A 17332-nucleotide genomic window follows, 5' to 3' on the forward strand; every position below is an offset into this window, starting at 1 on the left:
AAGTTTTTTTTTATTTTTCATTAACTGTTGTTTCACAATAAAAATTCTCCTGCCTCTATAAAAGTGTTGAGTAGGTTGTGTAAATCAATGGGGAAAAAAATCACATTAAATGCATTAAGATTTCAGGTTGTAGCACAACAAACTGTGAAAACACCCAAGGGGGGTGAATACTTACTATAGGCACTATATATATATATATATATATATATATATATATATATATATATATATTAGTGCCTTGAAAAAGTATTCAGCCCCCATCCCTTTTTTCACATTTAAGAGTCTCAGATTCAGAATTTGAAATAGATTAAATTAAGATTTTTTTTCCCACTGATCTACAAAGCCTTGAGCACCATGTCAAATCAAAAGAAAAATTCCAAAAGCTTTCAACAATTTACTAAAATATTAAAAAAATATATTAGCTCAACAAGTCACACAATTTGTTGATGGACTCCACCTGTGTAAGAAATGAGTGGATCACCTGCTTTAAATGAATCTGTGTGGATAAATACCGCTCTCTCTGTAAGGTCCCACAGTATGGTAGAGACTTTCAAAAGAAAGAATCAAAATGAAGACGAAAAAGCATTCTAAGCAAGTCAGGGATGTGATTATGGAAAAGCACAAATCTGGAGAAGGGTACAAAACTATTTCAAAGGCACTGAACATTCCTCAAAGTTCCTTGCAGTCCATCGTACAGAAGTGGGAAAAATAAGAAACTACCACCACACTGTCTAGATCAGGCTGCTCCTCTAAACTTAGTTGCCGGACAAGAAGTGCACTTCTTAGGGAAGCTACTGTGAGGCCAACTGTGACTCTGAATGAGTTACAGAAGTCAGTGGCTGCGACGGGCAATGATGTTCATGTATCAACAATCTCCAAGACATTCCACAAAAAGGGCCTTTATAGGAGAGTGGCAAGGAAGAAGCCCTGGCTGAAAAAAACCCATATCCTTGCCCACAAAGAGTTTGCAAAACGTCACCTAGAAGATACTACAGTTATGTGGCAGAATGTCTTGTGGTCTGATGAGACTAAAGTGGAACTTTTTGGCCTGAACGCTAAGCGGTATGTGTGTCACAAATCAAACACTGCACAGCAGCCAGGTAACATCGTCCCCACTGTAAAGAATGGCAGTGGTAGTATCATGCTATGGGGATGCTTTTCAGCAGCAGGGACTGGCAATATTGTCAGAATTGATGGGAGGATGAAAGGTGCACATAACAGAGAAATCCTGGATAAAAACCTGTGCCCCTCTGCCAAAAAACTCAAACTGCGGAAGAAGTTTGTCTTTCAACAGGACAATGATTCAAAGCACACTGCCAGAGCAACACTGAAGTGGCTTAAAATGAAGAAAATAGATCAAAATAGATAGTCCTTGAGTGGCCCAGTCAGAGTCCTGACCATAATCCCATCGCAAATCTGTGGCAAGACCTCAAAGTTGCTGTCTATCACCGTTCCCCAACTAACCTGACACAGCTTGAGCAATTTTGCAAGGACAAATGGGCAAATATTGCTCCATCACGGTGTGCAAAGTTAATAGAGACTTATCCGAAAAGACTACTGGCTGTAATAGCTGCCAGAGGTGGTTCAACCAAGTATTGACCCAGAGGGGATGAATACTTAAAAAATGATGACATTTCAGTTTTTTTTAATTTTTATGATTTTATTGCTTACTATTTTCTTTCTTTTTGAGGGGGAAGAAGAAGAAGAATGTGTGACTCACAAATAACAATTCCCAATGTAATGCAGCAAAATCCCAGGCTGTGAGACTAATAATAATAATTTTTCAAGGCATTGTGTGTGTGTGTGTGTGTGTGTGTGTGTGTGTGTGTATATATATATATAGCCTATAGAAAGTCTACACCCTCTCGAACTTTTACACATCATACTCCACACTGTTAATGGGAAAAAAGTTTTTCTTGAGAAAAAAATTATATATTAAAAATACAAACGGAAAGATCATAATTGGATAAGTCTCCACTCCCTTGAGTTAACACTTTAGTTTCATCAGACCACCAAACTTTTTGCCACATGTCTACAGAATCTCCTGAGTGTTTTTTTGCATACTTCAAACGGGATTTAAGGTGGGCTTTCTTGAGTAATGGCTTCCTTCTTGCCACGCTACCATACAGGCCAGATTTGTAGAGTGTTGGGATATTGTTGTCTCCTTCTTGCTTGGTCATCTAGTTTGGAAGGACGGCCTGATCTAGGCAGGGTCTTGGTGGTGCCATACACCTTCCACTTCTTAATAATCATCTTGACCGTGCTCCAAGGGATATTCAAGACCTTTGATATTTTTTATACCCCTCCCCTGATCTCTGCCTTTCAATAACTTTATCCGGAGTTCTTTTGAAAGTGCCTTTGTGCTCATGGTTGAGTCTTTGATATGAAATGCACTACCCAGCAGAGGGAACCTACAGGAACTCCTGAATTTATCCTGAAACCATGTGAATCGCTACAATTTAACACAGGTGGAGGCCACTTAACTTGATGTGTGATTTTGAAGGCAACTGGTTACACCTGAGCTAATTTAGGATTGCTATTAAAGGGGGGTGGACACTTATCCAAACAAGCTATTTCAGTTTTTATTTTTAATTCTTTTTTAACACATTTCTAGAATACTTTTTTCACTTGGAAGATGTGGGGTAGGATGTGTAGATAAATGAAAAAATAAAAAAAATTAATGCATTTAAATCCCAGGCTATAAGGCAACAAAAGGTGAACATTTTGAAAGGGGGTGTAGACTTTCTATAGGCACTGTGTGTGTGTGTGTGTGTGTCTATATATATATATATATATATATATATATATATATATATATATATATATATAAGATGTGTAGCATTATAATACAATAATGTAGACTCAGAGTCTCCATGATAAACTCCTATCTGCTATGAACCACAGGAGAGTAGTCTCCAGCTAGGAGTAAACCCCCAGGAAGCAAGCAAAGCAAAGTTTTCTAATAGCCGAATTGTTCTTTAAGACAGTTAGCCATTGGACGCAATATGAATCAATACAGTGACAGGGTATCGTGTCACGACAGACATGGGATTTGGAGTTGAAACGCCACTCAGGAGCACACAGGATTTATTCACACACAACAGAAAGTAAACAAACTAGTCATGTGACGCTACCAGCAATGGTAATGCACAAAGGACACATACAGTAGACTGTACAAAAGGCAAAATAAAACATAGTACAAAAACTACAAATAAAAGGTGCCACATACGGTGAGCGCTAGCCTTATAAATGAGGTGTCCTGCTCCAGGAACCGGCTACACTACGTAACCCTCGCTGTACATTACATGGGATCACTATACCCTAAACTAACCTACTTATGAACCGGTATTCACACGACGACTGCTGCTGCTTCATACGGCCTCGGCTGGACATTGCCTTCACAAGTACAGTGTTGCAGTTTAAGTGTTGTGTAGCTGTAGTTCCTGCAGAGCGCCCCTCTGTGTAGCATGGCGGTGCAGTAATCCAGAACGATCCCCACTGGATGTTTTTATGCCAACGGACACTCAGTCGAGACCCGCCCATCTCTTGATTGAGGACCGGCACAGCCAATTACTTGCTGACCTTCCTCTCAACCAAACCTAGAAGGCAGCAAGTCTCAATCGAGCGCACGTCTGTAAGCAATCATTTAATCAAACATAACTCCAAAAAGCAACTAAACAAACCAATTTCCACATATACGTTACACCAACACTAATGTTTCCATGTGCAGGGCAATCGCCCTGCTACAGAGCCCAGAGAGTTTTTCTCATCAGAGGAGGCAAGCCTCTTACAAACGCTTATCGTCTACAACACCGTGTAACAATTTTTTTTTTTTTTTGTTCCTGGGTAGTAAGTGTTATTTCCTAATTGCTTATGCCTCAAAAGTATAGAAAATGGCTATTATTCCCCACAAACTTTGCTTTTGTGACCAAAACGGTGATATTTTGAAATGTACTATTTCCAACGAGAAAACGGGCAAATGTGTGTCCGTTCACATAAAGTCAGAAAAAAACAACATATGAATCCAAATTAACATGTATTTATACAAAAATAATACAAAAATGACTACAAAAGATTTAGAAGTGAGTAGTTTTTCGAGATTTACGATTATACTGTAAATACGAAAAGATACAAATTTGCCCGTTTTCTCATTGGAAATAGGTAAATTTCAAAATATCACTGTCCTGGTCACAAAAGCAAAGTTTGTGGGGAATAATAGCCATTTTCTATACTTTTGAGGCATAAGAAATTTGGAAATAACACTTACTACCCAGGAACAAAAATTGTGTTACATAGTGTAATCACACACAGTACTAGCAATGGTAGATGATGTAGTCTGATCCCTACTTTTAATTGGAGGAACAACTCAAATGCTGAATCATTGTTTTACTGAGGATGTAAAGTGAGTGGTGGAAAGAGATTTTGACTTGAAGAAGAAATCCATTATAAACGGTAGGAACATTTTAAAAACATATGATACAGTGGACAAAAAATAAACTGCGTTAGCGATGGAAAATCCTATGACGGTTTAGTCCCCTTTAAACCAGCATGTTGTTGACTTCATTACTTCTGATTAGAAACACCTTTCAGTGTGTACCAGATAAGCTACTATTCCCAAAAGACACTGCGTGCCTCTATGTTCGTTGCATTGTGCAACGCTAGCGTCAAGAAAGTGAGATACATTTCCAAAGTTTTATATTATGATACCACTTACTTTCTCTGGGAACAAATCTAGTTGTTGGTTTTGTTTGTTCTCTGTTAGTGTTTGTTTGAAGTTGTATTTATATTATTTTAGCTCTTCCCAGCAGTATTTGTTCACTATCTTTTCGCCTGTACGGTATATCATTATTTCTCTCAAAAACAAGCCTAATTCTGCTATAAGCGGACTTGGCATCTATGAAGGTTACCTCAGCCGCCAGTTTCAATTGGACAGGAGTCATCTGAGGAGTCTAATCTAATGCTGCCTTTCTTTTAAGTTGTGTTGGATTTACTGTTGTGTCAAATATTAATGATGCAAACAAATAAAACACAATCAATACGTTTATTTGCAGTTTTATTTGGTCAGTTCTGAGGTGAGGGCATCAACAACTTGTTGGATGTTGTTGTGCTGTTTTGGGTGATCGAGCTGGCTCATGACATCCAGTTCACAAACTATATTTACTAACTTGGAGGGCAGACACACGTTATCTTTGGACATAGCTGGGATAAAAAAAAAAAAGGATGGGAATTAATAAAATAGACATTTAAGCAGCAAGAGTATTCTCAAGCAGCTGCATTAATATTATAACACGGGCATAACGCAGTGGTTTTATACAGAACTGTAAACACACAAGAGATATACAATATGACAGACCAGACACAGCAAAAAACAGTAATAAAAAGAAAGCTGCCTGCATTATTATTAAGGTGAACTACACCACTGCTAACCATAAACTCGCCCTTCAGCCACTACTTTCTGCCACCTTGAAACCCACAGTAACAACTGACCTGCTCACTTGCAATATTTATAGTTAAGAATAAACACACTCATTCACAATTACCTGTGAAATGTGGGTTTCCATGTGAAACTGGGCTTTCCTGTGTGTTTACACGAGTAAATGAAATTTACCCTATCCCTCTCTTTGGCCTTTTTTTTTGGCCACAAACCTGGTTTACCCGAGTATTTCTCTCAAACATGTACACGCATCGCCATTTCATGTAGTAAATTGACCCGCATGGAAACCCCATGATTGTAGATATAACTTGTTGCATCCTAGCTCATATTCTATTTTAATAGTATTAGTTGCACTAATTGTAAACTATACTGTATTTAAATATTAATCATGTGTTTTAACCCTGTGCAGTACTGCCCTGTAACACCTGTAAGTCACCTTGGATAAGGGCGCCTGCCAAATTTAATTAATTAATTAATAATAATAATAATAATAATAGCTGCAAGCAGCAATGACCGGGCACCAAGTGTCAGACCATGTGACCTATGACTGTATTTCCCCTGTGGCATAGCACCCCATTGCCCTCTACTAGTCTTTCAGCTTTGAAGACTGTACTATATTCTCTATAGCTTAATAGTACAATATATGCTGAAATTTGATCTGTTCATGGCCTGCATGTTTTTTGATGCAGCAAATTTAATTTTAACAAACTTTACAGGTCAAAGGTCAAGGTTAAGGTAATTTCTGGATAGAGCCCATATGGTTTCCTATATGTGTTCCAGAGTAACCAATTATTAGCCAGTTTTGCATTTGACCTTAAGATGAGGTAAAAGGTCACGGTCAAGGATCTTTTTGGATAAATATATGGGTTACTACCTGTGTTCCATTTTAAACATGACCCTATTTAAACTCTGTAAGGAGTTATAAACTAGTTTTACATTTGATCTTAAGGAGAGCTCAAAGGTCACAGGGAAGGTCATTGTTTAATAGAGCATATATGGGTTCATATATGTTCTCTATGGTAACTATGACACTGTCTGCACTCTTAAAAGAGTTATAAGCAAGTTTTCCATTTGACCTTTAGCAACGTAGTATGTGCAAATTGACCATAGCTCAAATTTGATTGGTTTGCACCAGCCATGTTTTTTATATGTAGCAACTTGCTTTAACCCTTTGCAGTCATATGTCTGACCAGGTCTGACATTACAATTTTCCGTTTCCAGTCTAATGTCAGACAATGTCCGACATCATCAAAAAGACGTAAAGCACAGGTCTCTAGTCTTTTCTCCGGAAAAATTAGAGAAAACCTTTTAATGACAGAGTGAGACCGATAGGAGCCGAATGAAGCTGGAAAAAGGGTGTATCTGATAGCCCCATGCACCACAGAGATAACACGGACATATACAAAGGAGAGAGCTGCTTCTGCATCCAGCGCTCAAAGAATATCATGGACAGCTTTTTGAGATATTATAGTAATGAAATAATGACTTGGATCGCATTATTGAGGAGTCGGGTGATAAAACGAGTGATCAGGAGTAGTATGCACTATACAGAGGTATGTGAAAAATACAGCAAACAAGGGGTGGGGCTTGGCTGGAGATGCAGTACTGAGTGTACTTTTGTGATTCAGTGCCTTTTAAACCTGTTTTACTATGAATATTTTAAACAGCACGTGTAAAATAAACAGCACGTGTGAAAATAAATTGGACCTGACATGCCAGACAAGCGCTGAATAAATGAACCGCTAAGTGTTAAACAAACTTGATAGAAAACCTTGCCAAAGCTATGTGTGCAAAGTTTTGCTTCAATCAGCATAACGGTTTCAGAGAAGAAGACGTCTGAATATTGCCGCCAAACCATGTGACCAATCGACTTCTCTTGAACAAATCTAAATATAGGGCAAGGGTAGCCTGTGCCCCAAGTGTCACATCTCTACCATAAGCGATTTCGGAAAAGATTTTTTTAAACTGTCCAAAATTCTTGAAAAATCCAATATGGCTACCAAACCATGTGGCCAATCAATCTCATTCTCTCGTTGACATTAATTCCCATAAGCCTCACTACCCAATCAATTTCTCTTGAACAAATCTAAATATAGGGCATAAGGGTAGTCTGTACCTCAAGTTTCACATTTCTACCATAAGTGGTTTCTGAGAAGATTTTTTTAAATTGGCCAAAATCTGCGAAAAATCCACCATGACCCCACCTGCATTCTCTAAGCAAGTAGACAAATCTAAATTAAAAAGCAAAATTGCCAAAATGGTCAGATCAATTAAAAAAAAAAAAACAGCGAAAAAAGGCACTTTACAGAGAGTTTAAAAGGGACCAACAACAAAATACACAGAAGGAGTAGTCAAAACTACAAATGCAAGTCAAAAAGGAAGTTAGAAAGGCAAGATAGAGAGATAGAATTGAACATTGCTAAGGGGACCAAAACCAACTCCAAAAAGTTTTTCCAATATTATAACAGTAAGAGAACATTCAAAGAGGAGGTTAAATGTTTAAGAGATACAAATGGCAAAATCATAGATGAAGAGAAAAAAATAGAATATATGAAATTATTACTTTACACAAGTTTTTACAAAGAAAAACACGGACAACATGCCCCACATGTCAAGCTGTTCCTATCCTGTTTTAAATAAACAAATCCCCTGGGACGGATGAGATCCTTCCAATAGCACTCAAAGAAATGAAAGAAGTTATTTACAATCCGCTAACCAAGATCATACAACAGTCTCTTGACATGTAATACTGATCCACAAAAAGGGAAACAAAACTGAACCAGGTAACTACAGACCAATAAGTCTGATTTCTATTATATGTAAACTTATGCAAACTATAAAAAGATTCAAAATGGAAAATTATCTATATGTTAACAGTATCATGGGAGACAGTCAGCATGGTTTTAGGAAAGGGAGATCATGTCTAACTAACCTGCTTGATTTTTTTGAGAATGCAACATCAACAATGGATAATTGCAAAGCAGATGACACGGATTTAGATTTACAGAAAGCTTTTGACAAAGTCCCGCATAAAAGATTAATTCTCAAACTGAACGCAGTTGGGATTCAAGGAAATGCATCCATATGTATTAGGCATTGGTTAACATGTAGAAAACAGAAAGTACTGATTAGAGGAGAAACCTCAAAATGGAGCGAAGTAACAAGTGGTGTACCACAGGGATCAGTATTAGGTCCTCTGCTATTCCTAATCTACATTAGTGACTTAGATTCTGGCATAGTAAGCAAACTTGTTAAATTTGCAGATGATACAAAAATAGGAGGAGTGGCAAACACTGATGTAGCAGCAAAGGTCATTCAAAATGATCTAGACAAGATTCAGAACTGGGCAGACACATGGCAAATGACATTTAATAGAGAAAAGTGTAAGGTACTGCATGCAGGCAATAAAAATGCACATTATAAATACCATATGGGAGATACTGAAATTGAAGAAGGAACCTATGAAAAAGACCTAGAAGCTTATGTTGACTCAAAAATGTCTTCATCTAGATATGTGGGGAAGCTATGAAAAAGGCCAGCAAAGGCTGAATATATAGTGAAAATTGTTCAATTTAAATCAAGGGAAGTAATGTTAAAACTGTACAATGCATTAGTAAGACCTCATCTAGAATACTGTGTTCAGTTCTGGTCACCTCACTACAAAAAGGATATTCCTGCTCTAGAAAGAGTGCAAAGAAGAGCGACCACAATTATTCCGGGTTTAAAAGGCATGCCATATGCAGACAGGATAAAAGAATTTAATCTATTCAGTCTTGAACAAAGAAGACTACACAGCGATCTGATTCAAGCATTTAAAATCCTAAAAGGTATTGAAAATGTCGACCCAACAGACTTTTTAGACATGAAAAAAGAAACAAGGACCACGGGTCACAAATGGAGATTAGATAAAGGGGCATTCAGAACAGAAAATAGAAGGCACTTTTCTACACAGAGAATCGTGAGGGTCTGGAACCAACTTCCCAATAATGTTGTTGAAGCCGACACCCTGGGATCCTTCAAGAAGCTGCTTGATGAGATTCTGAGATCAATAAGCTACTAACAACTAAATGAGCAAGATGGGCTGAATGGCCTTCTTTCGTTTGTAAACTTTCTTATGTTCTTATAAGCTAGTTCTTTATTTGACCTTTACAAAAGGTCAGAGGTCACGGGCAAGGACATTTCTTGATAGAGCACATATGGGTTCATATATGTTTTCTATAGTACCCATTACCCTATCTACACTCTGGAAGGAGTTAAAAGCTAGTTCTCATTTGACCTTAATGAGAGGTCAGAGGTCAAGATCAAGGTAGTTTTTTAAATAGAGCATACATTAATTCCCATAGGCTTCCATTACTGTGTGAAGATTCATGAGTCTACAACATTGTACCTTAGATAAATACTACAATATATGGCCACGTTTTTCTTAAGGGGACCCCAAGCCCACTGCCTTTTTTCTGCCTCCCCACTAGCCGCCGCCACTGGTGTACATTATACATTTGTAAAAATACATATTCTGGGGTACCTTGAACTTGTGAGATGGCTTGATCATTAACTGGGATACAAAGTTATTTAGGAAGTAAGGGATCTTATTGGGATAAAAGGAGAAAAAAATGTCCCACCTCCCAGTCGTTCTGTTTTGTATACACTCAAAAGTCACACTGTTACATGATATTATTGGAATGAGAACGTTTGTTGAGTGCTGTCAGTTGAGATTCTCCAGACCAGCTCAAGGCCAGGTAAGAACAGATTAAATAAAATCAAAATCATCAAAAAATAGAGCAAGAACCCTAAACCAATCACTGCAAACTTTCGAAAACTTGAACAAAACCTTTCACAAATGAAAAATGAATGCAATACAATTGGAAGGTATGAGTGTGTGGACTCACTCTGCCTTGAGCTGGGCTATCCTGTGCACAGTCTCCTGGGATGAGCTGGGTCGGAGCTGTGTGTTGTTACTCAGTGTTTCTCCGGTGCTTTGCAGGGCTCTCTCAGAAGCTTCCACAGTGTAGGAGTGCATACTGCAGGCTGAGTCAAACTCCTCTCTGTCTCTCTTCACCTGCTCCTGCCCCTGCTCCCCTACCAGCCCTCCTGTCTGCAGCTCCCTCTTTGTCTCCTTCAGCCAATCCTTCTCCTCACTCTCGCTGTCCTCATCGGCCCAGCGGGGGGAGTCTTGCAACATGATGTTGCCGAGCTTGACACGCCCGTCCCGCACAATGATGCTACGCTGGGTGCTCCCTCCTGACTGTCTCTCAGATGGTGCTGGCTCAGCCACCTCTTCTGCTTTGGTTATGGACTGCAACATCTTAAAAATGGGAGATAATAAAAAAAAAATAATATTTTTTACTCCAAAGATTTCAGATGCTTTTGTAACAGGTTGCGTTTGCAGATACAATCCAAATCAAAAGTGCACTACATATTATACACCTCGCCAAGTTCGTCAGTTTGGAAATAGTTATGCAGTTACTTTCTGCCAAACATACTTCATGGTGCAATTTAGCTTTTTCTGGGGGGAACATGATAAATTTATCAAACATGGGATCGCAAAAACTTCAGTATCAGTATTACTGTTTATACAACAAGTGCTGTTGAGTGATTTTTATTTACTGGATCTAATTTTGGAATCTTGCATTCGTTCAAATCCAACGACAATCGCACTATTCCTAAGCCTGGTTGTTAAGCATCATCTGATGAAGTTAATTCAGACTTTCTTTCCTAAGCCTGGTTTTTAAGCTTGATCTGATGAAGTTAATTCAGACTTTCTTTCCTAAGCCTGGTTTTTAAGCTTGATCTGATGAAGTTAATTCAGACTTTCTTTCATAAGCCTGGTTTTTAAGCTTGATCTGATGAAGTTAATTCAGACTTTCTTTTCCATGCTTTATACTTGTTATGAGCTTTCATAGAGCCCTGTGGTCATTTCACTTGCTACAGCCTTTTTTTGTTCAATCTGGAGAAATGTTATCATGAAAAACATGTCTTGTTGGTTTTAATAATGCAGTTTTGTCAACACATGTATTAGGTGTTGTAACAGGGAGAGATCTGTGCTGACTCTGCTGGCGTGTTCACGGGCTGCAGGAAGAGGGCGGCAGTCGCCCAACAACCGCCTGTGAGTCATGGCAGTGACACGGGGAGGTGGGAAAGTGTGAGTGTGGACTTTCCCCCTCTCTGAATGGCCGAGAGGCGGGTCTTGGGTGATTGTTGGTCCTATAAAATAACGCTCTGTTGTTTCCTCAGGTCTGCCCACTTAGACGCGCTAAGGGTGCGGACACTTTGATTCGGGACCGGGAATCAGCGAGACAGAGAGAGAGAGCGGGGAACCCTTGGGCAGACCCCGGCGTATTGTGAAAGAGCAGACGAGATAGCCGAGAGAGTAGGACGGTGATCCGGGTCGTGCGGGTAGCGGCGACCGGGATAACGCTGCCGAGTGCAGCACCTTTTATTTGTAGTTTTATTACTGTTTTATTTTCCCTTGTTCTTTTCGCCTTCTGTTTTCATTATTATTTCTTTGAGCACCTGCGAGTGCATTTGCAGTTCGTGTACCAGCTGTGGTATTTCCGTGGTGCTGTCTATCATCGTTGATAGGCAGCCCACGGTCAACAGTGCCCTCTACCGGAGAGAAAAATACAAAAAAAAAAAAAAAGAGCCGGTCTAAAATAAAACTGGGCACCTGTGTGGTGTTTCCCAAATACACCTGTCTGTCTCCTGGTCAGTGAATTACCCACACCCTTTCCACAGGTGTCAATATCAATAGCAATGTGCACATGCATGCTTTCAGCTGGATTTGAATGCTTTCCTGAAGTTGTTTTGCCTCTTGAATAATAGAAAGTGTTCTCAAAGTGTGTTAATCTATTTAAATGTCCAGTCCAGTGTTACGCGTTAAGAATTTTGATCTCCCGATATAGTAGTTAGCCTTAGGGTCTGCCTAGCAGTAAGGGTACAGTGGAGCCTGGTTGTTTTTCATACTCTGTGTCGTTATCTATTCAATTAAATGCTTTACACGGTCAGCCTTGCAGACAGACAGGAAGTGCTTCACGTGATGTGTTTTCTGATTGGTTCCAAGCATTCCCCCGTTCATGAAGGCAAGCAGAAATAAACCCATCCTCTCACTCCTAAATGAAGGCCCTGCTGTGTTTGGATAGACTGGCCTGCCCGACTCACTTGTGCTGTGCCCTGGGTCCCTTTGACCATGTTGCCATGAAAACTCTGCGGCGTGTAGTATAGGACGAAGCAGGCAGACAGCGCAGACATGCCCTCGTCGTTCAGCTTATCCACATCAGCACCATTGTCTAGAAGGATGTTAATCACATCATTATGGCCATGGACCTGGAAGAGACACGGCGCTGTGAGTGGAACAGGCTTCCTACAGAACCACAAGAACCACACTGCTCCACACAATGTAGGGACATACATTAGAGTCAATCCCAAATCCTGTATTGAAACAACGTCCCTCTAGAGTCAGTATAAAGTAAGTACAGCTAACAAGCAATTCCACTTTTTTACACAGAGAACTGTGAGGGTCTGGAATCAACTCCCCAGTAATGTTGTTGAAGCTGACACCCTGGGATCCTTCAAGAAGCTGCTTGATGAGATTCTGGGATCAATAAGCTGCTAACAACCAAACGAACAAGAAGGGCTGAATGGCCTCCTCTCATTTGTAAACTTTCTTTTGTTCTTATAAATCTCAGCAATGTTGCATTTCATTGGCTACACAGGTCTCAAATATGCAGTTTTTAAAGAAATACGTGTTTCATTTTAAAACAGACTTCTAGTGCTACACTGAGTTCTCACATTGCTTCCTTCTCTTTCCTCCTGTGGTGTGTGGGTGTGTGTGTGTGTGTGTGTGTGTGTGTGTGTGTGTGTGTGTGTGTTCCTCCTCTCTTGGCTCCCTCTTTTACCATGGCAGTGATGACGATCGTGTCCTGATCTGTTGGTGTGGTCTGTTGTGTGTGTGTGTGTGTGTGTGTGTGTGTGTGTGTGTTCCTCCTCTCTTGGCTCCCTCTTTTACCATGGCAGTGATGACAATCGTGTCCTGATCTGTTGGTGTGGTCGGTTGTGTGTGTGTGTGTGTGTGCGTATGTCTGTGCTCCTCTCTTGGCTCCCTCTCTTACCGCAGCGGTGATGAGAGTAGAGTTCCCTGATGCGTCTGAGAGGTCGGGATGTACCAGCCCATCCCGCAGGCTCCTGTAGATGCTCTGGTAGTTCCCCTGCCTCGCATCTTCAATCATCTGCTGAGCGTGGAGCTCCAGGGGGCCGGGGGGTCCAAACACAGAGCGATCTGCTGACAGAATAGAGTCCACATCCCAGCCCAGCCCCTCCGCCCCCTTTCTGGAGAGAAGAACACAGCACAGGCAGTCTGTCAGTGACATGCACCCTGCTACCAATGCAAAAGAAAACCAGAGCCACAGTAGCAGGTAACAGGCAAACACACAGCCTCCATATACTCCCACTTCCTGGTACACTTGATAACTTGTGTTAAAGCATGTCCTTAGCAAGGTTCATCACACTTGTAAATCCTATGACAAACCTTTTGACTAGAAGTCTTCTTACAGCATTTTAAAGACAGCCTGCTTTGAATACTTTATCATCAGCAAGCTGTGATGATTTTATGAATCATTTTAACAAGAAAATCATTGTTAGAAGAAATCAGACATCAAACAATACATTCAGTTTCAATATGCCATCTAATAACATTGACAAAACTCCCACCTTGGGTCTTGCTACAGCAAAACAAACCTTTGGATCTTTTTCCTTGATTAATCAGCTAGCTATAACTAATATAGTTATGAAGATGAAATCCACTACATGTGCTTTAGACCCTATTCCTACTAAACTGTTAATAGACTTATTCTCTAGGATTCATGTTAAAGTTTTAAGTATTAGCAATAGTACCCTTCCATCTAGTATTTTTCCCGACTCCTTTAAGGTTGCTGTAGTAAAACCATTGCTTGGACCATTACTATGGATCCAAAAGTTCTTAACAATTTTAGGCCCATTTTTAATCTCCCCTTTTTATCTAAAGTTTTAGACAGAATAGTCGCTAATCAACTTAATACATTGCTGGCCGTACATAATATATAGGAGAAATCTGAGTCAGGCTCCTGCCCTGATCATAGTACTAATTTACGTGCTGTTATCTTCCGATATGGATCCACCCTCAGTTCTTATACTTGTAGATCTCATTGCAGCATTCAACTCTATTGATCATCCTATTGTGATTCACCGTCTTGGAAATCAAGTGGGGTTGTCAGGTTGTGTCCTGTCTTGGTTTGAATCCTATCTGTCAAATAGGTTTCAATTTGCTACAGTTGAATAAGAACCCTCTTTTTTATCTGAAGTTACATGTGGTGTCCCACAGGGTTCCGTTCTTGGGCCAATTTTGTTTTCTTTGTTTACGCTACCCTTGGGCGATATTGTCCGTAGACATGGGGTAATATTTAATGGTTATGCTAATGATATTAAATGATATACCCTTCAAAAAAAGAAACACATAGCAGATATTTTTTCTAAAATCTTAAAAATTGCAACAATACTTGATCAAAAGAATTGTATTTTATTTAAACATGTTTTGCTGAGTGTCACATTGTCAGGATCGAAAACGCATGACGTACGACAAAATAACAACAAGTGAATATTCCCAAAATGAACACCATTTGCTTCAGATTTGCAATATTCCTGTGCATTCACTGCTTGTGCAACATGCCGACATGTGGCTATAAAAGTGGAGGGTTCTCAGCTTGCATGTCTTATTGGTATTCGCTATAGACATATTTGAAGTTATGCCTTACCGATGCTCAACGGAATAATGCTATTGGATATTAGGAAGCCGGTGAATCTCAGTCTGCCATGGCACAGCATCTGAATGTTTCCCAGAGCACTATAGGACAACTGTGGCACCAATACCACCAACGTGAAACAACACTTGACCGCCCAAGATCCAGTAGACCACGTGTGGCGACGGCAGCCCAGGACAGATTTCTACGCCTACGTCATTTACGTGACAGGTTCACCACTGCAACCTCTACAACACCTGCAGTACCAGGAATGCATACAATTTCCAACCAGACTGCCAGAAACCGCCTACGGGAGGCAGATATCCAAGCAAGAAAGCCAGTTAGAGGAGTGATTCTTAAGCCGCAACATCGACAACTACGACTTCAGTAGTGCCATACAAAGATGGAGAAACGTGGTGTTCAGCGATGAATCTAGATTTCTGCTTCAACATGCTGATGGAACAGCCCGGGTACCCAGGCGACATCATGAATATTTTGTGGCCAACTGTGTGCAACAGGTTGACAGATTTGGTGGTGTGGTGTCATGGTGTGGGCGGCAATCTCAGACAGTAGCAGAACCAGCCTTGTGCACGTTCAAGGCAACCTGACAGCTCAGTGCTATTGTCATGAGGTCATACGGCCTCATGTGATCCCATTCATGAACCATAGTAACGTGATTTTCCAGCATGATAATGCATGACTGCACACAGCCCGAGCCACCACAGCTTCCTCACTCAGAACAATGTTCAAGTGCTTCCCTGGCCATCTCGATCACAAGATCTGAACCCCACTGAGCATTTGTGCGACAAGCTTGACCAACGTGTGCGACGACATCACCCTGAGCCACAGACATTACAAGGACTTATCCAGGCTCTTGCAATCCCCTGGCATGTTATCAAGGCTCTGATTCGATCACGGACAGGAGATGTCAGACCATCATCGATGCCAATTCTGGACATACCTGTTACTGATTTCTGTTGATCTTGAACTTTGTTTGACCTTTGAAAGTGACTTTATTGAATGTCTTAATGATTTCTGTACAGGTTAAGGTTCTTTGGCGCTGTCTATTTTACTATGCAAACTGCCTTACTAATGCTATAAAAAGTACATTCAAAACACCTATGGGCTGCTTTTTTTGAAGAGCATATTTATCTCTAAAACCAGGTGACACCTCAGCTGAAAATATTCTGACTACATGTCTTGCTGCCATTAAGCAATGGATGTAAAAAAAAAAAATGTTAAACTCAGAATAAACAGAGATGAGGCTTTTGGGATCATAGAATCAACTCAATAATATAAATTAGGGGTGCATACCGCATGTGTACATGAGTACTTTAATTATTGTAGGTAGTAGGGGTGCACCGATAAAGACTTTCTTGGCCGATGCAGATAACCGATAGTTAACTACCCATATCGGCTGATACTGATAAGATACCGATAATAAATAAACAGTGCAGGTAAACTACCAGAACAGGTAGTCAGAATAAATGTTGATTTATATAAAATAGATCTTAGCAGCCTTTCCTAAGAACTAAATAAAACTTGAAGCAAGAAATTTGGGGGTCATTTTTGATACTATGATTACTAAAGCATCTTTTTATCATTTGAGAAACAGAGCTAAACTTAGATCTATTACTTCTGTATCTGATGTTGAGAGGCTAATGCATACCTTTGTTTCATCGTAAATCGACTATTGTAATGCACTGAGATTCTGAGATTCCGCTGCAAGAATTCTAACTAAAACCAGAAATGGTGAACACATCACTCCTGTCTTGGCCTCCTTACACTGGCTTCCTGTGCAGTTTCAAATTGATTTTAACATTTTATTTTTGACTTATAAAGCCCTTAATGGATTAGCACCCAGTTATTTACAAGAGCTGCTGATCCCATACATTCCTAAGAGGAATCTTAGGTCTCAGAATGCAGGTCTCTTTGTTATTTCAATGGTAAATACTAATAGTATGGGAGGAAGGGCCTTTTCTTATAAGGCTCCTACATTATGGAACACTCTGCCTTTTTTTGTCAGAGAAGCTAGGAGTCTTGCTGTTTTTTAAGTCAAGATTGAAGACTTATTTATATACATAAGCCTTTCTATTATTGATATCCATTTTTTACTATTTTATTATTCAAT

At 39.9% G+C, this 17332-nt stretch overlaps 1 protein-coding gene across 2 annotated transcripts in view; it reads right to left on the reverse strand.

The window, feature by feature from the left end:
- ankmy1 (ankyrin repeat and MYND domain containing 1) overlaps nt 1–17332 on the reverse strand; it is a 103276-nt gene that overhangs the window by 75182 nt on the left and 10762 nt on the right. For both annotated transcript variants that reach the window (XR_005951093.1, XM_041263088.1), the window contains exons 5-7: nt 13540–13756; nt 12590–12754; nt 10321–10736 (exon numbers count right to left, since the gene is read on the reverse strand). Coding sequence is in view for 1 of the 2 variants with exons in the window: in XM_041263088.1 (XP_041119022.1) it covers nt 10321–10736; nt 12590–12754; nt 13540–13756 (798 nt within the window). In the remaining variant the exon portion in view is untranslated. The remainder of the gene's footprint in view (nt 1–10320; nt 10737–12589; nt 12755–13539; nt 13757–17332) is intronic.

This window comes from Polyodon spathula, chromosome 11 (genome assembly GCF_017654505.1).
Source record: "Polyodon spathula isolate WHYD16114869_AA chromosome 11, ASM1765450v1, whole genome shotgun sequence".
NCBI classification, from domain to species: domain Eukaryota; kingdom Metazoa; phylum Chordata; class Actinopteri; order Acipenseriformes; family Polyodontidae; genus Polyodon; species Polyodon spathula.